General features: G+C 44.6%; 1 protein-coding gene across 2 annotated transcripts in view; it reads right to left on the reverse strand.

The window, feature by feature from the left end:
* The window catches only part of LOC131969040 (spectrin beta chain, non-erythrocytic 1-like), a 34,659-nt gene that overhangs the window by 9,089 nt on the left and 2,582 nt on the right, over positions 1–22,988 (reverse strand). Inside the window, exons 2-23 of one of the 2 annotated variants that reach the window (XM_059330170.1) lie at positions 17,936–18,033; positions 16,880–17,102; positions 13,158–13,309; positions 10,987–11,160; positions 10,245–10,336; positions 9,295–9,375; positions 9,046–9,161; positions 8,698–8,810; positions 8,316–8,503; positions 8,123–8,240; positions 7,762–7,920; positions 7,365–7,667; positions 7,130–7,283; positions 5,861–6,731; positions 5,646–5,783; positions 4,803–5,559; positions 4,279–4,481; positions 4,063–4,153; positions 3,703–3,849; positions 3,336–3,599; positions 2,675–2,899; positions 2,474–2,563 (exon numbers count right to left, since the gene is read on the reverse strand). In XM_059330170.1, coding sequence (XP_059186153.1) covers positions 2,474–2,563; positions 2,675–2,899; positions 3,336–3,599; positions 3,703–3,849; positions 4,063–4,153; positions 4,279–4,481; positions 4,803–5,559; positions 5,646–5,783; positions 5,861–6,731; positions 7,130–7,283; positions 7,365–7,667; positions 7,762–7,920; positions 8,123–8,240; positions 8,316–8,503; positions 8,698–8,810; positions 9,046–9,161; positions 9,295–9,375; positions 10,245–10,336; positions 10,987–11,160; positions 13,158–13,309; positions 16,880–17,033 — 4,590 coding nt within the window. In that variant the 5' untranslated portion in view covers positions 17,034–17,102; positions 17,936–18,033. The remainder of the gene's footprint in view (positions 1–2,473; positions 2,564–2,674; positions 2,900–3,335; positions 3,600–3,702; positions 3,850–4,062; positions 4,154–4,278; positions 4,482–4,802; positions 5,560–5,645; positions 5,784–5,860; positions 6,732–7,129; positions 7,284–7,364; positions 7,668–7,761; positions 7,921–8,122; positions 8,241–8,315; positions 8,504–8,697; positions 8,811–9,045; positions 9,162–9,294; positions 9,376–10,244; positions 10,337–10,986; positions 11,161–13,157; positions 13,310–16,879; positions 17,103–17,935; positions 18,034–22,988) is intronic. The other variant, XM_059330162.1, reaches the window with a different exon arrangement.

Raw genomic sequence — 22,988 nt, forward strand, 5'->3', positions numbered from 1 at the left:
CCAAAAGGCAGATTTACTTTTTTGAAGTCATTCTGTAGTAGATTTACTTCGATGTTTAAGGTCATTGTCCTGCCACATCACCCAACTTCTACTGATCTTCAGCTGGCAGACAGCCACCCTGACATTAACCTGTAGAATACCTTAATGAAATTGGGAATACATTTTCCTGACCTCTGGTAGGGTCAGCAGGTCTGCTCCCCGCTGAACACAGCTTGGGCCAAGCCCTTCTTCCCCTTCCTGAGTCTCCCGGCGGTTTTCCAGAACCTCTTTAAGGCCGACTGAAATTCCTCCTCCATAGCCTCCTCGACTTCCTCCCATACCCGAGTTTTTGCTTCAGCGACTGCCGCAGTTGCAGCCCTTCTGGCCAAACGGTATCTGTCTGCTGCTTCCGGAGACCCCTCGGCCAACCAAGCCCGAAAGGCTTGACGGCCACCCTCACTGCTGGTGTCCTCCAGCGTGTTCTTGGTTGACACCACGACAGGCACCGACAGACCACAGCTCCTACCAGCCGCATCAACAATTAAGGCTTTGAACATGGACCATTCGTACTCCATGTCCCCAACCTCACCCGAGATGCTGGAGAAATTATTTCGAAGGCGCAAGTTGATTCCAGATGCCAGTTTTCCCTGCAGACAGGGGCCTCCGCCAGACGTTCCCTCATTACACGGTTAGGTTTGCCAGGTCTGTCCAGCAGCCTCCCCCACCACCTGATCCAACTCACCACCAGGTGGTGATCAGTTGACAGCTCTGCTCCTCTCTTCACCGGGTTCGCTCAGGTTCAGATCGGGCAGGCCGTTCCTCCCAATCACCCCCCTCCAGGTACCATCATCTACTGGTGGCAGAGGCTACCCTAAACGGTCCCACCTGCCACCATTGGGAATTCATTCACACATCGATGAACACAGCATCGGGAGCAATTTGGGGTTCAGTATCTTGCTCAAGGATACTTTGACATGTAGGCCGCGACGGTCAGGAAACGAACTGCCAACCCTTCGGTTGGGGGCCAACCGACTCTACCAGCTGAGCCACAGCCGCTCAGCTGGTAGATGTGTGTATATTAGGGGTGTAACGCTACATGTATTTGTATTTAACTGTTTCGTTCGGTATGGTACAGCGATGTGCACGGGTGAGTTTCCAAACCCGGAAGTTGCGTGTGTTTATGTTCCACCGGCAACTACACGTGCAGCTCGTGTGCATCATGGCTACTGCTAGCAGTAAGCCGGAGCTTGAGGACCCTCCACTGTCGCTAAAGTCTCCTGCATGGGAGCACTTTGGCTTTCTGGTGAAGTATTGTGACGGACAAAACACGTGGATAAAACGAGGGCAGTGTGCTGACATTGTTCAAGAGATCGGGTACGTTTCTGGAAACACAACGAACATGCTAACGCATGGCACCACCCGAGTGTTAACATCACTGCGACAAGAAAAACCCCCACCTTAGTTCAAACGCAGCTGACTTCGGCATTCAGGCAGCCTCTCCCTGGCCATTCAGATCGGGCCAAAGCAATTACAACTGCCGTCTGCGTTTTTATCGCAGTGGATCTCAGACCATATTCAGTGGTTGAAAACGCTGGCTTTAAACACATGCTAAAGATGATTGAGCCCCGCTATGAAGTACCCTCACGTCCGCACTTCAGCCAAAAAATAATTCCAGACCCGTATGAGCAAGCTAAATCTGTTGTTATCCAAGAAACTGTGACTGCCCATCACATCAACCCTGAGTGCTGCTGCACGTTACTTGTTCAAATGTTTTGTTAAAAGCTGTTAAACTGTGAGGGATTTATTTTTATAATATTTAATATATTTTTTGTTTATTTGAGAATATTTTATTTTTTGGAAAGCTTATTTTATGTATATTTTGTTTACTTGAGAACATTTCATTTAAATTATTACCAGGCAGAACTTTGCAATTGTATTCTAATATTTATTTTATTTTCATATTTGTGTAATGTCACAATAACTTGTTGGTTTGTAAGCAAAATATATTTGTTGTTTATTATTTATAAGCATGCAAATAAATAACAAGCAAGTTTAGATTTTGCATTTTGTTTCCATACTGTACCGAAAAATGAACCGAACCGTGACCTCAAAACCGGGGTACGTATCGAACCGAGATTTTTGTGTATCGTTACACCCCTAATACACACACACACACACACACACACACATATATGAAGTGAATGTGTGTGAATTTTAACTGTACATTTTAATAATATATATTTGTTTCTTCTCTTCTTCCCTGCTGTCTTCTGTTGTCCCCTTGTATCTCCCGTTGTCCCCTTTTGCCCCCTTGTGTCTCCTGTTGTCCCCTTGTGTCCCCTGCTGTCTCCCGTGTCCCCTGCTGTCTCCCATTGCCCCCTTGTGTCTCCCGTTGTCCCCTTATGTCCCATGCTGCCTCCTGTTGTTAAACTCTGTCCCCCGGTTTCCCCTGTTGTCTCCCATTGTCCCCTGGTGTCCCTTGTTGTCCCCTCACCTGGTTCTTCTTGATGAGCAGCTGGACGGTCTGCAGGTTGTGTCCGTGGTCGGTGGACATGGCCACGGCGCTCCTCTCCTGGACCCACAGCTGGAAGACAGAACACAGCGTCTCCAGTTAAGGACAAAGTTTCTCAGGGGGAGTGTGAGACATGTTGACAGATCGTCTCCAATCGGGAACGCGGTCTGTGGCGTTACGTACGATCTCGTCCTCCACGTCCCGGTTGAACTGGTGGACCTCCCTGGACTCCACCAGGAACGTCCTGCGGCGGCGCAGTGGCTCCAGCAGCTGCTGGAACTTTGTCTCCACCAGCTGTCTCCGGCCATCCACTTCGTCCGTGTCCTTCACCTCCTGTCCCAGAGCCTTCACCTGGCTCTGCAGCTCCACCACCTCCCGCTGACGCACCTCCACCTGCTTCTCCAGCATCTGGGGACACACAGGACATAATACTGCAGTACTTCAACAGTGCCGATGTAATACTACTGCAGCTGGAGTACTAGTATTAATACTGCTAATACTACAATACATGCTAATACTGCTAATACTATTTCTGCTGCAGTATTCAGTGGTGAAAGAAGTACTCAGTAAATCTGTACTGCTCAGTAAAAGTACTGTAGTGTATTATTAGAAGTATTTCTGAAACAATGATCAATGAGGATGCAGTACTACAGTATTACTACTGTACTAGTACTGCAGTACTGTGTGTACCTGCTGTAGTATAACTGCAGTACTGTGTATACCTGCTGTAGTAGTACCGCAGGACTGTGTGTACATGCTGTAGTACTGCAGTTCTGTGTGTACCTGCTGTAGCATTACTGCAGTACTGTGTGTACATGCTGTAGTACTTCAGTACTGTGTGTACCTGCTGTTTCTTGAGCAGGATGTTGACGGAGGTCAGGTCCTTGCCGTAGTCGTCGGACTGGATCTGGCCCTCAAGGCCCCCCATCCACTTGTCGAGGTCAGCGCAGCTCTGCGTAAAGAGCTCCGCCTTGTTGGCGTCGAACAGACTCTGAGCTTTGGTCTGCGTGGTCGACTCTAGCTCCGCCCACATGGCGTGCAGCGCCGACAGCTTCTCCTGCACCACCGCCTCTGTCTCCGGCTTCTCCGACACCAGCAGCGCGCCGTCCTGCAGAGACCGGGACACACTCAGTCCCCCAAATCCTCAGACCCCAAGACACCAGACCCCCAGACCCTCAGCCCCATAGACTTTTAGACCCTCGCCCTGGTACCTTCTGGATCTTGTCCAGCCACTCCTTGTTGGACTGCAGCTCAGCCATAAAGGCCTGGTGCTTCAGCCACTTGCTATGCAGGTTCCGGGCCTCGTCGTAGGTCAGGTCCTGAGCGGTCAGCATCTTCTCATTAATCCACAGGGACAGCTGGACGCACACGCGCACACATGCGCACACACACACATGCGCACACACACACATGCGCGCGCGCGCACACACACACACACACACACACACACACACACACACACACACACACACACACATTATCAGCAGGAAGGGGATAAAAGTGTTGGTTGTCTCAACAATCAGAATAAGTGTGTGTTTTGTGAGTGTTTTGTGTCTCGGGGACAGACGGACCTCCTGACAGTCCTGCAGGAACTTCTGCAGGTCTCTGTTGTCCTTCAGTCTCATCAGCAGCTCCACCGCAGACTCCCGGTTCTTCTTGTGCCTGACAGAGGACAGAGGACAGGGTGAGACAGAGGACAGGGTGAGACAGAGGACAGTGGGAGTAACAGAGGACACGCTGAGACAGAGGAAAGGGTGAGACAGGGGAAAGGGGGACATGGAGCTGACCGGTCGTCGATGGAGGCGACTCTCTCCTGGATCCGTTCGGCATTGATGTTCCCGTCGCTCGCCAGCCGCCGGCCGGCCTCCACCACACCGTTGATCTTGTCTTCGTTGGCGTCCATTGTGGTCATGAAGTCCTCCTGCTTCTTGATCGCGGCCTCTGCGCCCTCCAGGGTGGTCGGCATCTCAGTGTGAGCCAGGACGTATTCCTGCGGGGATAGACACACATCGGTGAGCACCATCAAACACACAGAACTAAAATCTCTCCCACAGCAACAGTGTGAAGACTGAAGATTTCTGAGGTTTGGTTTCTTCCACATTGCTTTCAGGACCACCAACAAATGTTTGGGTTGTCTTCTTTCCAGGACCTCGAGTATAAAGATTCGCCTGCTGCTGTACGTTACAATCATCTAGGATCACTTTCTGGACAACAGAAACACTGCTGGATTCTGATTGGCTGTCAAACTCTTTGAAAAGATACAAACGTATTGAATCTGAAGGACAACGGGGTTATGAACCTGTCTGAGTACCTGGTTGTTGAGGAAGGCCTCGGCCTGCTTGGTGTCCCTGAGGAACAGCTGGTAGGCGTGGGACTGGGACAGCAGGTTCTGTCGGTTCTCCCACATCTTGTGCAGCTCGTTCCAGCCGGTGTCGAGCGCCTGCAGCCGCTGCCGCAGGAACATGTACTGTGCGTCTGTCTGGCCCTGCGTCACCATCTCGCCCATGTCCCGCATCTTCTGGTAGTCCTCCTCGTAGTTCTGGATCTCGTTCTTGATGCCTTCGTGCTGCGCCATGAGCTTCTCGGCCTCGGCCAGCGTGTTGGGCATGTCCTCAGAGGCGATGGCGGTCTGGGTGCGGGACAGCCACGACTGGAAGTCGTCCAGCTCGCGCAGGAACTGCTGCAGCTTCCTGGCCTCCCCCAGTGACTCCTCGCGGTTCTTCAGAGTGTTCTTCATCTCCTCCCAGACGGCGGTGATCTCCGCCAGACGCCCTGTGATGGCCTTGGCCTGGTCGGGGTGCTCCTCTGCCAGCCGCTCGGCCTCACCTCGCAGGTCGCCCAGTTTGTCTTCGATGGCAGCGAGGTCGCGCTCCATACCGGTCAGTTTGCGCTGCAGGGCCATGACCCCTGTGAGGTCGTTGCCCAGCTCCTGCGTGGACTCGATGACTTTGGTCTTTTCTTTGATCCAGGACTTTGTCTCGTTGCAGTCCAGGTGGTAGTTCTGCACACCCAGGGCCGAGTTCAGGGACTCCTTCTTCTGGTCCACAAGATCTCGGAACTGGCTCCACCTGGAGGACAGGAGGGTGATTACACCGAGGACAGACTGACTCTTTTCCTTTCATAAACATGGTGAGTTATTGCTGAATGTTTGTACCTGTTGTTGAGTTTGTCCTGCTGGGTCTTGATGTCCTTTTCGCTCGGGTGACCGTTGTGCATCAGCTGGCGGGCAATCTGGTTCACCACGGCGACACGAGACGCCTGGTTGTTCATCTCTGGCTCTAGACTCTCAAACCTGCCAAGGACAGAGGACATATGAAGACAGTTCTGCCTGAAAGAGAGAAACAGCCGGACATGTGCAGCATGCGGTACCTGTGCTGAACCACCTCCAGATCCTCCAGCTTCTCAGGGATCTCCATGCTGTTCAGCCACTGCTCCTTCTCGTCGATCCAGACCTCGCAGGCGTCCGCCTCGCTGAACATCTTGTAGAGTGCCAGCGCGTCCTGCAGCGCTTGCTTCCTCAGCTTCGTCAGCTCTGACACCTCCTTGTAGCGCTCCTCGATGCCGGCCAGACGTCCCCGCACCTCCTCTGACTCCGCCTCCTCCTGCGGCAGCGAGGCAGCCTGCTCGTGGAGCGAGTCGATGACCGGGCGGTAGCTAGCCACCTCTGCTGCCGCATCTTTGTGCTTCCTGACAAGAGCCTGCGTGGAGAACTCGTCATGGCCCGTCTCGCCGCTGGAGACGATGCGCAGGGCATCAAGCGTCCAGGCGTCCACGTCATCTGCGTCAGCCTGGAACTGGTGCAGCGCCAGCGCCTCCTCAAGCTTCTTCTTCCTCACCGCTGCCAGCTGCTCCAGCGCCGCCCACTGACCCTGCAGGTCTTCGATGCGCTCCTGTATCTTGGTTGCAGCGAAGTGGTCGGCCTGCACCATGGCCGTGCCCTCGGCAATGGTGTGCTTCAGGTGTCCGGCGCGGCCGCTCATCTCGTCCTCCAGGGCGCGCTGCTGGCTCAGGAGGCGCATCGCCCCTGTCAGGTCTTTGCCGTGCTCGACGGAGGACAGGATCTGCTCCTTCTCACGGATCCAGCCTTCCTCCTCTGCCATCTCCCAGAAGAACTTCCACAGACGGCGGGACTCCTCGAGGCGGGCACGGCGCTCAGCGGCCAGCTGGGTCAGCTCCTGGTAGCAGAAGTCCAGGTGGGAGACCCGGTCCTGGATGACCTGAGGGTCGCAGGGCTTGTAGCCTGGACAGGAAGACACATTTACCAACACTTTAATGTCTTTGTTAGAAACACTTTCTGAGTTCGCTGGTGCAGCTGATGTTTAAGTAGCTACAAACATTTTCACTTTCTTTGCCCTCACTGTGCCATGGATCAGACCAAGGTACAGTTATGTTTAGGGAAAGCGGCCTTATCATATATTCAATGATCAGTCAGTTTCTGTGGAACATAAGTGACTAAACTCCTAAAGAGGCATGACAAACAACCCAAAAAATTAAACAGGAAGCCAATCGGATGGCACCACTGACACATAACAACAACAGTTACAACTGAGTGACTAACAAAATATATAACAAACTAATTAACTAACTTGTATCACTGCTCACTGAAAAGAGGATAAAAGGACAGATCCTGCTGCTCACCGTCGTCGTTGACCGAGTACTTGGTGGCGTTGGTGCTGACGGCCTTCACGCGGTCGGCCTGGATGGCGATGTCCGCCTCAACGAGGGCGTGTTTCTGCAGCAGGTCCTCCACACCCAGCAGGTGCTTCCCATAGTCCTGAGATAGCAGCAGCATCTGCGACAGACCGAGAAGATTACTCACTAGCTTTGTCCTCTAACTGAAACATGAGAATATGTGTCTCCTGCGTGTCCCTACCTTCATCTCGTCCATCCAGTCCATGATGTAAAGCATCTCCTGGAAGACTCTCTGCAGGCCCAGGTTCATCTCCAGCCGCAGCCGGCGGGCCTTTAGCAGCTCCAGCAGGTACTCCCACAGCCGTATCACGTTGTCCTTCCTCGCCGTGATGCGTTTGATGTCGTGGTAGTGCTCCACATCTAGCTCCTTCGCCACAGAGACCACGGCCTGGACCCGCTCCTCGTACGCCGCGATGTCTGTCTCAATCGCCTCGTGCTTCTTGGTGGCCGCCTCGACGGCCTGGAGGTCGAAACCGAAGTTGTCCTGCAGGAGAGAGGTAGGAGGCAGTTCATCGAATTATAATAATGATATATATAAGAAATATTAAATTGAACTTTAGCAGCAGTTGCTGACTCACCTGGGACACCAGCCTCTGGTTCTCGCTTAGCCAGGTCTCTCTCATCGCTGCCTTGCGATCGAATCGTCTGGCGAGTTGTTCCAGTTTCTCCTGACGAATCAGCTCGGTCCTCAGAGCCAGCTCCCGTTCATGCTCCGCCTTCTCCAGCCGCTCCCAGGCCTGACCGTTAAACACGTTTGAACAACAGACTCGTTCAATAAAACGTTTCATTCTGTCCTGACGAGCAGATTTACATCAATAATCATCAGATGAAAATCAAGCTTGAGAGATAAAATATCAAATTTGTTTCATGCTGCAAATACTTATTTTTTATCATGTGTGCATTATCTAAACTGAGCGCTGGAGCTGGAGCAGCTCTCACCTTGTTAATGTCTGAGATGAGTTTTCCCTCTCGGGGCATGTAGACCTTCTGGTTGTTGGCTCTCATCTTACTCTGGATGGTGAACAGCAAAACCTCCAGGTTTCCTTTCTCCGTGAACCTGCAAACAGAAGACACGAGTCAGAGGACGAGGACGGCGCAGATCTGAACATGAGTTTCATGATGTGGTTCTGACTTTGGCGGTTTCTCCACGGTCCTGTAGGTGTTGAAGGCCTGCAGCTGCTGCTGCACACCGGCCAGCGAGTTGGCGAACTTCCTGTTGTTGAGGATGATGATGGTCTGTTCGATCCACTCCAGCAGGTCCGACGCCAGAGACTCGTACTTCTCAATCATCTTCTCCGTCTCGATGGCGTTATCCAACACCTGCAGGAACAAACAGAGAAGTGTCCGGTCACATTCCGTCCGAACGCAAACCGCCAACAGAGCTTCTTCTTCTGCTGCTTTTAAACTGAAACACAGACGACTGTTCATCTCTCAGAAACAGGCTTTTTAAAGGTTGATGTGTTCTTGTGTAAGAACTCCTGGTAGAAAATATCCAGAGGTAAGACTGTTCTGACCTTCCCGATGCGTTTGCCTTCCACCTTCAGAGCTTTCATCTTGGAGAAGTAGTGATAATACGTCACCACGTAGGTGATGACTGACTTCTCATCAGGATGGTCCACGCTGATGTCTGCAACACACAACCATTCAAACATTTTCAGGGTTTCAGGTTTAATTAAACCGGTTCAGTGTCCTTAGGTTCAGCTGAAGTGGATCAGGTTCAGTTAAAGCGGATCAGGTTCAGTTAAATCGGATCAGGTTCAGTTAAATCGGATCAGGTTCAGTTGAAGCGGATCAGGTTCAGTTAAAGCGGATCAGGTTCAGTTGAAGAGGATCAGGTTCAGTTGAAGCGGATCGGGTCTTACCCTCGGGGTCCAGCAGCTTGGTGAGGCCCAAGTGTTGCTCTGCCAGGTTGAAGGCGTTCTGCAGGTTGTAGTGAGCATTGGACTTCTTCAGTTTGTCAAAGTCGATCAGATCGGGCCTGAAAATAAAAAGATTGAATCATTATTGTAATGAGTTAACAGTTCATAAACTCATTCTATCTTTTAATTTCTGCATTCAGCTGGATTTTTTAATAAATGATTTTAAATGATGAAGATTCATTAAGTTGTTACCTGTGTTTGTGGATTAGGGCGTTGAAGGCCATGCCGTCTCTCCAGCTGGTGCTGAAGTTGTGAATGTTGACGTTCGGATATCTGAAGAAACAAAAATCACATTTTAGAGCTTCAGTTAGAAACACCTGAATAACAACATCAAGGCCAGAGTTATGTTTAGCCTCATGTTCAACACGCTTCACCGTCGGATTATTGTTTATGTTTCTGTCAGTGTTAACAGTAATCTGATCCTTCTGCAGGAGCTGAGTCTGATGACTGCTGCTGCAGCATTAACACATCAAAATAAAGAGATTTATCTGTGATTTAATGTGAAGAAAGAGATCTAAAGGATGCTGAAATAACTACAACATGATGATGATGTGGAAACAGTCTGAATTGATCCTTTGTCAGGTCTGAAGAACACAAGAACACGGCTGTTAAAATGATGGTTTTCTGAGTGGAGTCTGGTGCAGCAGAGCGAAGCTGACTGCCATGTGTTGTATGAATAAGATAATGAGCCTCAAAGATGCAGTTTGTTCAGTTTGGTGCAAAGAACGGATTATTTCCTCCTGTCTTGAAATATTTAGGTCCATAACTTAGACAGAAAGAGGAGCTCAACAAGGAAAATAGGCCGTATGAAGCCAGAATAAAGTGATGTTATGTGTGATTTAATGTGAATAAACGGATCTAAAGGAGCTGAAATAACTACAACATGATGCTGAATTGATGCTTTATCAGGTCTGTCAGCAAGAACACAAGAACACTGCTGTTAAAATGATGGTTTTCTGAATGGAGTCTGGTGCAGCAGAGACTATCTCATGGCAGATCAGATAAAAGGTTGTGAATGATGCATCTTCACTGTGTGTGTCGCTGAAGAGGAAACACATTAAATATTATTCTATATTTACACTTTCAGACGTGTCAGCAGTAATAAACAGTATTAGTAGTATTCATAGTACTGCAGTACTCACCCTGCCGTCTTCATCTGACACCACAGCAGCAGAGCGTCTTTAGCCGAACGCTTCTCTTTGTTGTCCTCCGTCTCCACGCTGATGTCCTGAATCTGAGACACACACACACAGTGATGTCACACCTCCCCCTGTGATGTCACACCTCCACCTGTACAGGTGACTGTTCATTTTATGTTTTTATCTTCCAGCTGTCAGGTTTCCTGCGGGCCCTGAACGCCTCTCTGTGTTTGACGGTCAAAGTTCTATCAGGACCATGTGATGTCACTGGGGCTGGGTCTCCATGACGACCTGGACTTTAACCTGAGCTGTTCATTAACCGACCAATCAGAGGCCGGCGAGTCATAAAGTTCAGAGCAGCTCAAAGAATATTTACTGTGAAGATCTTTGTTTTATCATAAAATAAAATAAATACAGAATAAAAATATGCAGGATCATATTAATGTTTATTATGTATTCATATCATATTCATATTTTTTCATTTATTTTATCTCATGAATAAGCTGCAAGTTTCTTTCGATGATAAATTGGATTTTTGGTGATTTAAAAAAAAAAAAAGAAAACACACTATTCAACCGCAAAATTAACTCAAATTAATTAATAAATATTGACTCAAATTGACTCAAATCAGAGTTATTAAAGTTATTAAAGTTATCTTCAGACTGCAGCTACATTTCTGTTCTTCTTTTCTGCTGTGAGTTTGATCTGACGGGACCTGTCTCCTCTCAAGTGTCGCCGTGGTTACCTGGAAGCGGAGGATGATGGTCCAGATGAGGCCAAGTGTGAGGCGGTGGTTCCCGTCCACGATGTCGTGTGATCCCATGTTCTCCAGGTGAACCCGCTGCTCCTTCAGGAACTGAAGAGCCTTATCCACGTTCTCCAGACAGTGGATCCTCATCCGGCCTTTAGTGGGCTTTGGCTGAGAGACAGACAGGTCAGAGAGACAGGTCAGAGAGAGAAAGAGACAGGTCAGAGAGACAGACAGGTCAGAGACAGACAGGTCAGAGACAGACAGGTCAGAGCACACCATCTTTAAAAAGAACACCTTCCTCTTCTTTTTAGTCTAGGTAACCCTGACAGAGCTTGGAAGAATGCTTAGGGTCATTATCTTGCTGCAAAACAAACTTTCGACCCACCTAGTCTATGTACAGATGGAACTGCATGATGTTGGAGGATGGAGTGGTACTGTTCCTTCTTAATGATACCCTTTACTTCAAACAGATCTCCTACTCTATCACCTGGAAAACATCCCCATACCATGGCACTACCACCTCCATGCTTTATTATGGGAGTTAGGCATGGTGCTTTGAGACGTTCACCAGTTTTTCTTTGGACATAGACTCTGCGATTTGAACCAAATAGTTCAAACTTGCTTTTGTTGGTCCAAAGAACTTGTTTCCAGTTATCATAGGTCCAATTTGTATGTGCTTCTGCCCACTCGTATCTCTTTTTTTGTTCTTTGGATGAAGTAGTGTTTTTTTTTGCAGATACACAACTGTTCAGACCAGTCTTTCTCAAACGCCTTTTCAGTTGTCAGAGATATGGGTTTTGACCTTGTCATGTTGATTTCTTCCCTTATTTGTGGAGCTTTTTTCCACGGATCTCTCTTACTGGTGACAGTGATACGTTTATCCTCTGCTTTTATAGTAAACCTCTTTCTGCCACACCATTTATCTATCAACATAACATCCAGTTTCTTCTAGTCTCTTCAGGATGTAGTGAACACCATTAGGTGTTTTGCAATTTCTCTTGCAGTGTAGGGCTGGGCGACATATCGATATAAAAGATATATCGATATATTTTTAAATGTGATATGGAATTAGACCATATTGGATATAACGATATAGTTCAATTTATTTCCCTTTCTTTATATATAAATGCTGCCCTTACTAGGGTTTGTCATATTTAGTTCTTTTGTAATATTCGTTATTCTTTTCTGAAATAAATATATTTATTTCAGAAAAAGATTGGCCTATTTAATTTCATAGGCTATTTTTATTCAAGATATTTTTTTATTTAAATGTGCACTTTATGGAGCTTTGATTTATGTGATATGTCATTTGACTTTGACTGAACATTTGCTCACTTTGCAATAAAAATATTGGGAAATATATCAATATCGATGTTCAGCCTAAATAAATCGGGATAGGACTTTTAGTCCTATTTCAGTGTATCCTTCTTTCCTTAATGTATAAATCTGTACTCTTATTTCTTTACTCAGCTGCTTCACTCTAGCCATTTCTGTGGTAGTTTGTCAGAGATATGAACACAGTTGAGATTTATTGGGATTTTTGTATCCAAACTTTTAAAAGCCAAAGAGCTAAAGTGGATAATGAAACTGTGATTTGTTTTTGTTTTTCACTTTTGCACTGAAGTTGTGACTCTTGCAAATCTTCTCAACCCTAAAACTGAGCCCTTCTTTTCTTTTCTTAACATTTATTCAGCAATGATCTGGTAACATCAATACCTAGCCTAAAGGTAAATTGAGGAAAATGGTTCAATTTAATGAAAGTAAAGTCTAAACAATCAGTTAACACATCCAAAAATCCAAAGAATACATACTGGTTTTTAAGAAAGCCATTGTGAACAGAAAATGTAAGTTGCTTCACAATGTTTGGCCTGTAGTATATATATATATATATATATATATGTATGTATGTATAGATGTAAAGAGTCCCAGCTGCAGGATGTCCTGCAGGCCCTGAAGGCAGCGCAGGAAGGGGACGCTGACGTCTTCACTGTCTCATGTTTCAGGAGACAAACAGGAAGTGGGACACACCTGCAGCTGGACTCAGATTAATTCAGTTAGAAAGTAAAAATATTTACTGAGACTACATCAGCCAGCAGCCCCTGCTGCAGTCAGTGGGTACTGTGTGTAGTTTGTGTGTGTATGTGTGTGTGTGTGTGTGTGTGTACCAGTCTCTCTCCTGACAGGACCTCCAGCAGCTTGATGAGCATGCGTCCATCCCTCAGGTCCAGGTACAGGTCTGTGATCCTGCAGGAGACCCTGGACAGGTGAGAGTTCACCCACTTAGTGAAGGTCTTCTTCTGGACCGCCTCCCGTTCATCTAAACACACACACCCCCACCCACACACAGAGACACACACAAAGACACACACACAGAGACACACACACACAGTTAATCAGACCTGAGCTCCGATTGGTCGTTAAGTTAACAGAGTCATATGTTTATGAGGTCACATGAAGGGGCAGAGCAGTGGTGGACTCAGGGGGGGCGACATGGTTGAAAAAACGCGCTAAACTGCCCTCAAGAGTGGTGAAAACAAGAGGAAGTGCCTTATTGGCTGCCCTTTACACATGGAAAAATGATTGGGTGCCCTCGAGGGTGCTCCTTTGTACAACAAATTATGTACAAACATTTTTTATAACGTGCCTTAATGAGTGCCCTGCTAGTCCCCTTCTGGTACCTCTATGGTTGGTCTAAAGTTGTTGCTAAAGTGCCCTGGGGGAAAACGGGAGAAATCTCCTTATTGGCTGCCCTTTACACATAAAAAAATTATTGAGTGCCCTCTAGGGTGCCCCTTCACACAATAAATTATCATGTGCTCTCGCGAGCCAGCTTTCAAAATAAGAGCACAGTGTGTTAACAGAATCCACCACAGAATTTACAAGAATACTATCAAAATAAAATGCCTGAAATAAAACATAAAAGAACCCCTTTTCTTCTTTAAATAATTCATTAAAATATATAATGAGAAGATGCAGTGTATATCAATAACTACTTTGATCTGGATCTCCTTTAACTTAATGCTAATCTCAATCAAGGATTAGGACTATTTCATCATACATCATGCATCATAGCTTTTTACGTGCTGGTGGGGCCCCATGTTGTGCAGAATGTGCCTTTTATTTTTTCGACCCTGTCCTTCAAACAGTCTGAGTCCGCCACTGGGGCAGAGTCAGACTGAGCTTCTTCTTCTTCTCCTCCTCACCTTGCAGCTGTTTGAAGCGTCCATCCAGCTGAGTGTAGCTGAGCTGAGGCTCCGCCTCCATCACTAACTAATATTTATATTCCTGTTCAGGTTAATAAAGCTCAGAGAGGAAACATGGTTCAGAATCCACCTGCTTTCTGCTGAAAACTACAGAATCTAATGCGTCACAGAGAATCTCCTGCTGCGTCCGTTACATCCTCGTTAAGAATCAGACCTGAGAGCGAGCTGAAGGTAAAGAAACAGAAACTTTTTGTTCACGGTTAAAATCAATATTTAAAAATCCAGATATGACGAGTAAAAATCCACAAAAGACGAGAATAAGAGACGCAGCTGAAGACGGAGACGTCCTCGTGTTTCAGGAGGTGAAAGAAAAAGAGTCCAGAGGTCAAACTGACGCTGCACAGGGAGTGTGTGTGTGTGTGTGTATGAGTGAGTGAGTGTGTGTGTGTGTCCGGCCCTGCCCAACACTCGAATCATCGGCAGCTTCATGCTGCTCATTCTTCTTTTGCTGCTCCGATTGTTCTCTGTTTCCCTCCAACACACACACACACACACACACACACACACACACACACACTGCCACACTGCAAACAGGGGGAGTGGCAGACTAAATACACACTGTTAAAAATGAAAGAAACGGGTTGTTAAATTCCTGGATTTCCCATCTTCAGCTGAATATTTGCATGTCACGTAAAGGATTCAAACACTCTGTTTTTCTGTTTTATTAATTATTATTTGAAATTTCAACAGTTTGTATTCAAACCTTGTCCCATATTTACAATAAGAGGCTGCAGAAAAAATCAATCTTAATTGAAGAAATCTTGTTAAGCGAAATTATCTGTCCATGCAGCAAGATGATTTCCCTCAGATTTAGTGTTTTATCCTGTTTTTAGACACCCCTCTTTGCAGTGCTGATATTAAAGGTTTATAGATCAGCCAATCATGTTCCAGCTTTACAATGATGTCATCAGGAGTGGGGGGAGGGGGGTGTTTCCCCTCATTGTTCCTGAACATTCCTGACTAAAGGAACAAACATCCTGCGCGCACACACACATACACACACACACACACATACACACACAGAGTATCTCGGCTGTCAGACTCCCAAGATGCATTTCACCAACAAACATCCAATCAGCTCAGTCCTCCATGTCTCCATCTGGAGTTAGTGGCGCCCTCTAGAGGCCACAGAGATTCACACAGAGTCAGTCAGTGAGGGAGGAGGAAGGGTCAGACACACAGGATTTTCAGCAGGAGACGGAAAAAAGACGTGAAATTACCATTAAAAGATGTAAAAAGCCCAAAAATAAAACAGCATAAAAAATATGCAAAATAACCCAAAATTATAGAAGACCCTAAATTACCCTGAAAAATGCATAGAAGACCATAAAAAAGCCCTTAAATCAGGCAGAACGGAGTTGGTGTCCCGACATACACACACACACACACACACACACACACACACACACACACACACACACACACACACACTGAGCTGTTGTGTTGTGTGTGTGTGTGTGGTGGCTGATCGGACACACTACGAGTCTGTTCTGTAGGAAACACAAATCACTTCAACCGTCAGTGAGTCAGCAGAGCGCCTGAGTGTGAACCTGAGTTCGTCCCGTCACAGTGAAACTCCTGGAAACGTCCACCTGGAGACAGTTTGATTTTCTGCCTCATGATGTTATAAATTAGCATGATTGAGTCGTTGATTGTGCTGATTCCACACAGCTGCAGGACGTATAGAGACATATAGATTTATGTATTAAACTCCGCTGAGTTCAAAGGGTTAAAAGTTTCCCTTTGGTCGAACAAATGTGGGTTTATCTGCAGACAATGCTGCTGTTTACTGTTCTGTGTTTATAAATGAGTTTTATTTCAGCAGCGTGATCACATCATCAGGCTGACCTGATGATGTCATCATGCTGTCAAATCTTCAGGCTTTGGTAGTCAAGCAACCAGGGCCAGGTGGCGGCCACCAATCAGAGCAGAGCTGCTTTCCTTTAGAAATTTTCCCTCCTTTTTAACATGGCATCTATGAGGCTGTGAGTGCGTGTTGGTGGTGTATCTGTGCGTCCTACGCCCAAACTATAACTTTAGCTTTAGCAGACCAATGTGAGTGAGAAGACAAAATTTCCTACGTTTCTATGTATAAATTATTTCTGTAGAGTGGTATCTGCGGCCTCGAGCGCAGTTTGACAGTTGTTCTCTCCCTCTTCACTCAAGCAATGATGTCATCCACTCAAGCCTCTCCATAGGGTAACATTGGGGGGATTTTTTGGCATGTTTTTGCCACATAATTTGAAAACTGTTTGCCAAAACCGATTTGATAGCTTTTTGGTGTATGTGTGACCAAAACTCCGGGAGGAGCAGTCGAACAGAAAAAACAGAGAAAAAAAACCCCAGAAGAATAATAGGAAGAAGCCCAGTGGAGAGTAGAAAGTGGCTTTTACAAACACACTCAACTAGATGTTCTCCTCATTAGATTTAGAATCAACATTAAACATTCTTCACTGAGAGTAAAAAAATCATAATTTTATAAATGTTCAGTGAGTCAGAGAAACATGATGATCAGCTGATAGAGAAGCTGAACATGTTCCACTTTATATTCAAGATGAGGAGAACCAGAACTCAACAGGTTCAGGTGTTCAGGTGTCTCAGTTGTTGCAGCAGTGTTCGGTTACCTGCGAGCGCCTTGATGCGAGAGCGTTCGAAGAGGCGGGCAGAGCTGTTCTCGTTGTCCCACTCGTCGTCCCATCGGTTGTTGACCGTGTCGTTGCTACTGTACTGCTGCTGCAGCTCCATGTGCTCCAGCTCGCCGGCCACCGTCGTCATCATGACCTTTCACCTCTGACACGCCTCGAAGTCAGCGGGGACACGACCACATGGGCAGCTGCAGGCCGAGCCCTGCACACACAAAGTCAGGACAGAAATCAATCAGCTGATCAATAACAGGAAGCAACCGACAACAAGAAGAACAACAACAACAGTCTGTCCATCAAATCACCTCACAGCTCACAGGCTCAATGTCACAAGTAAAAATACACAAAACAATCAGGTTTTAATGAAGTAAAAGTATAAAAACATAAAAAAATGTACTTCAAGTATCACAGTATACACAGTACAAGTACTTCTTATATTACTACGTTCTACTGCAACACATTTGTGTTTCTGGACTCATTCAGATTCTTTACATTCTGACATGTCAAATTAACTGACGACTCATCAGTTCCAACGTGTCCCGTCTCTCTGTTTCCACCAGTCTTTACTGACATGCCCACTTAATATTGATAACCCACAAGTCTCCTCTTTACTTTTTAAGGGTTAAAATTCTGAAAAGTATTTAATGTTTGGTAGTTTTGAACAAGTCTGAACTTGTTTAAGATATCTATGAATAAAAATCTGAATTTTTTTTTGATGTATGGTGATTTAATGGGCAGTTTTAGTGTGCATGGCCTTTTTTGGCCACAAGGGTCACAAGAGGGTAGTAAATGCACCAATGGAATATAGAAGACATGTAATGGTTAATGACAATGGATTTCAAAAGAAAAGTTCCTGCAAAAATTCATGCCTCAAGCTGTAACACAGCCAAAGTGTTTTTTGAAGAAGAAGTCAGTGTTTTACAGACTCTCCATATCAAGCTTAGAAAAAAGAAGCAAACTACAAATCCCAGAAAGCATTGCTGCAGGAACCCTCCAATCACAGAGCTCGTGATGGATGAATTTACAAATCTGAATTACTTCTGTTTGGTTTTGGACAGCGAGCAGCCGGGACTCGTGGGTAATGTAGTCCTGAGACCACGGTGCGCTCCCATTGGCTGCCGGGCTGGGGGCGGGGCCTGATGGGAGATAAACAGCTCCATCAGTTATTGAAGCGCAGCAGAAGGCCCATTAGAGCGAGGACGACCCGGGGGACCGCTAATGCATCCGCCTTCCCAGAATCTGGGAATCTGCTGCTGATGGAAACAGATCTGATCAGTCGGCAGCGCGGCGCCGAAAGGTCAAAGGTCAATCAAAGTAACAAAGTACATTTAAAGTATAGACTCCAGGTACATGTACTGCTATTTACTTTCTATATACTGATACCTTCCACCTGTAATACTACTTTATATATATTATATATATCTATATTATAAATAAAACTGATTCTCCCCGAAAGAGAATTAAGAATTTATTGAGGATAAAAATAGAGCAACTTTCCCTTGAGTGCAGACTGGGAGGCTGAGGGGTGAGATAGTGTGTGTGTGTGTGTGTGTGTGTGTGTGTGTGTGGTGGTGGACAGGAAGTGTTGGGCCCCTCCCTCTCCCTCCGGGGTCACAGCTCCACATTCCCTGAACATGACGACAGCAGCAGGAACCCAGAGAACCTCCCAGTCTGCTCAATTGGCTGAAACACATTAGCTGGAGAGCTAACGCTAACAAGCTGCTAGAACATCAACTGGACATTCCAGCATCAGAAGAACGTTTCATTAAAGTAACATTCCAACATCAAAGGAACGTTTCAATATCAAGGGAACAGTTAAACATTAAAAGAACGTTCAAACATCAAAGGAACGTTTCAATATCAAAATAACTTTCCAATATCAAAGGAACATTCCAACATCAAAGGAGTTTCAATATGAAGGAACGTTTCAACATCAAGGGAACTTTTCAATTTCAAAAGAACGTTTCAATATGAAGGGAACGTTTCAATATCAAAGGTACGTTTCAATATCAAAGGAACGTTTCAACATCAAGGGAACTTTTCAATTTCAAAAGAACGTTTCAATATCAAAGGAACATTTCTATGTCAAGGGAACGTTTCATTAACAAGGGAATGTTTCAATATCAAGGGAACGTTTCAATATCAAGGGAACGTTTCAATATAAAAGGAACGTTTCAATATCAAAGGAACGTTTCAATATCAAAGGAACGTTCCAACTTTATAGGAACATTCCAACATTAAAGTAACATTCCAACATCAAAGGAACGTTCCAACATCAAAGAAATGTTTCAACATCAAAGGAACGTTTCAACATTAAAGTAACGTTCCAACGTCAAAGGAACGTTCCAACGTCAAAGGATCGTTCCAACGTCAAAGGATCGTTCCAACGTCAAAGAAACGTTTCAATATCAAGGGAAAGTTTCAATATCAAGGGAACGTTTAAATATCAAGGGAACGTTTAAATATCAAGGGACTGTTCCAATATTAAAGGAATGTTTCAATATCAAGGGAACGTTCCAACATTAAAGGGACGTTTCAACATCAAAGAAACGTTTCAATATCAAGGGAACGTTTCAATATCAAGGGAACGTTTCAATATCAAAGGAACGTTTCAATATCAAAGGAGCGTTCCAACATTATCAAATCAAATCAATTTTATTTATATAGCCCAAAATCACAAATCACAGATTTGCCTCAAAGGGCTTCACAGACTGTACATGGTACGACACCCTGACGACCAAGGGACTGTTCCAATATTAAAGGAATGTTTCAATATCAAGGGAACGTTCCAACATTATAGGAACATTCCAACATTAAATTAACATTCCAACACCAAAGGAACGTTCCAACATCAAAGAAATGTTTCAACATCAAAGGAACGTTTCAACATTAAAAGTAACGTTCCAACATCAAAGTAACGTTCCAACGTCAAAGGAACGTTCCAACGTCAAAGAAACGTTTCAATATCAAAGGAACGTTTCAATATCAAGGGAAAGTTTCAATATCAAAGGAACGTTTCAATATCAAGGGAATGTTCCAACATTAAAGGAACGTTTCAACATCAAAGGAAATTTCCAACCTCAAAGGAACGTTTCAATGTGCAGGAACGTTTCAATATCAAGAGAACGTTTCAATATCAAAGGAACGTTTCAATATAAAGGGAAGGTTCCAACATTAAAGGAACGTTCCGACATCAAAGGAACGTTTCAATATCAAGGGAACGTTATAACATAAAGGGAAGGTTTTAACATTAAAGAAACATTCCAACATTAAAGGAACGTTCTTTTAATGTTTTTGGTTTTTATTTGTTAAATTTTTTTTTTAATTTTATCTATTTATCTATTCTCGTTCTTGTTTCTGTAAAGAACGTCTTTACTTAAATAAAGAACGTCTTTACTTAAATAAAGAACGACTCTCCCCTGAAATTCTGTACACAGAACTATGAAAAAGCAACAAAATCTAAAGGGTTAAAATTCTGAAAATGAATAGTTTGTTCCATATAATCAGAAATGCAGAATTTCTACGGCAGTACATCAAAGACACACAAGGGTTAAATCCACTGCAAAGGACTGTGTGTGTGTGTGTGTGCGCGCGCGTGAATGCGTGTGTGTATGCGAGTGTGTCTTCAGCTTCCTCCTCACCAGTAAACATTCCTCAGAGCCTGACAGTCACAGCTGAGGAAACACACAACACACACTCAGGGCAGCAGGTGTGTGTCACCTGTCTCCCAGCAGCAGCTGTGTCCCAGGGTGACCACACACACACACACACACACACACACACACACACACACACACACACACACACACACACACACACACACACACACACACACACACACACACACACACACACACACACACACAGTCCCTTTGATGTTGTTCAGCTTCTGATTCTCCAATGCTCTCAATGTTACTGCCAAGCATTGACTCATCTCAGGGCCCTAATAATAACAATAATCAAATACCTCTTGAAATGTATTTTATGGAAATTATTTTGTTGTTGTTTTCTGTTTTAAACAGTGGAGTTATGTAAAAAAACAACAACTGCCCTTTAAAGGGTTAAAAACTCCAAAAATATCATTTAAAATTTGATATGTATATTTTAGGCTGAAGTAGTTGTAAAAGACTGACTTGTGTAAAGTGAAAAAAAAATATATATATTTTTAAAGCAGTTTTTGGGAAGTTGTCGTTTTGTGGCCTTAGGGACAAATAGTAGGTTTATTAAGGATCACATGAAGGGCTAAACACATTAAGAACTATCTGAGAGTTCAGGAGGATATTAAAGGTTTCAGTGAACATGACAGCCTCTGAGCAGTTTAAAGTCTCATCGCCTGGTCAGTGAGTCGTCTCACCTGTTCTTTACCTAGAGAGTCACAGCTGCTGTCAGATTATTAAACATTATATATTACAGAAACACGAGCAGCTGAGGGAAGAGTGGACTGTTTGTGTTCCAGGAACAGAAGAAGAATAATGATGATGATGACATCACTACACTGAGCCGAGCCGGGTGGAGTTATTGGATTAATGCACACACACACACACACACACACACACTGGTTTCCTGACCCCACCCTGCAGTTCCATCAGCGATGTAAATATGAAGCTGCAGCAGATTAAAACAGCCTCTGCTGTGAAAAATAAAAATAAGCAATTGTATTTTATCGATTTCATCTGTTTTTTCCTTCATGTCACAAGTTTTTAAGTTGAAACAAAAAAAAGTACATTTATTTTAATCTATTTCATCTTTCAGGGGAATAAAATCTGATGAACGAACGATAGACAGTCTGCTGGTTCCTGTGATTACAGATGATTTATCTATATCATATATATCTACATTCATCTTCCTTCAGTCACATCGTGATTAGACCGGTCACCATAAGACATTTTTAGGATGATATATTTCCCCAGAAACTATCACTATAAACAATAGTATTGTTGTATCAATGTTGGTTTAGTTTTATAACGATATTAAATAGGGCCGGGACTTTAACGCGTTAATTAAGATTAATTAATTACACAAAAATTAACGGGTTAAAAAAATGGACGCATTTTAATCATACTTATATTTGCACTGCGGAACGTTTCTCACTGGATGAGTTTCAGGCAGACCGATTATACTGGAGCACCAACTAGCGTTCATGAGTTCAGACAACAACAAACCACAGTGAACATGAAGGAAGAAGCTGATGAGACGCTTTGGTTGGCCCCGTGGATGATGGGACATTTAGTTACTAAAAACCAACGGATGGAAGCGTCGATAAGAGCATGGTTGTGTTGCTATGTAACAAGGAATTCGCATATCACCGCAGCACATCCAGCCTCAAGTATCACCTCAATGCAAAACATATAGCGGCTAGCGGCTAGTGTGGTAGCTAGCGTGGATTGTGTTTTACTTAAAAAACCAAAGTATTATAGTTTACAGAAGGTCTACCTACCTATAGGCTACCTGAATTTCTGAAATGTACTATATTTCTAAATATGCTATTGCTCCACTTAATGGCAAAAATTGCACTGGTCAGTGGGACTTGAACAAAAATAAACAATATTTTTGTTGCTTAAGCTTATGTATTCAGTCATTATTAAATGGTATACTAAAGATCCATGTGAAAAAAATTACTTCTCACTGTTCTCAGGTCAAATATTTATATGCGATTAAAATGCGATTAATTTCGATTAATTAATTACAAAGCCTCTAATTAATTAGATTATTTTTTTTAAATCGAGTCCCGGCCCTAATATTAGAACATAATAAGTTCATCCTTTTCCACAGCAATGAATTTTTAAATCTCGAGAATATTAAACATTGGAATTGAAATGTGGAAAAGAAATATTAAAATATCCTAGATAAATAAAACATAAGTGAATAAACGACAACCAAAACAAATAAAATGGACTTTCAGGCTCTGTTAACAAAATATTGCAATGAGATTATCATTATGTATTATATTATTTTATTATTAAAATAACATATAAACAGCTGGAATGGCTGCTTCGGAAATATATATTTTTTTACACATGTGCAGCTTTACTTTAAGCACAAAAAGTCACAGACAGTCACCGACAATACGACAATATATTGAGTCCAGAAA

This window comes from Centropristis striata, chromosome 1 (genome assembly GCF_030273125.1).
Source record: "Centropristis striata isolate RG_2023a ecotype Rhode Island chromosome 1, C.striata_1.0, whole genome shotgun sequence".
Taxonomy (NCBI): domain Eukaryota; kingdom Metazoa; phylum Chordata; class Actinopteri; order Perciformes; family Serranidae; genus Centropristis; species Centropristis striata.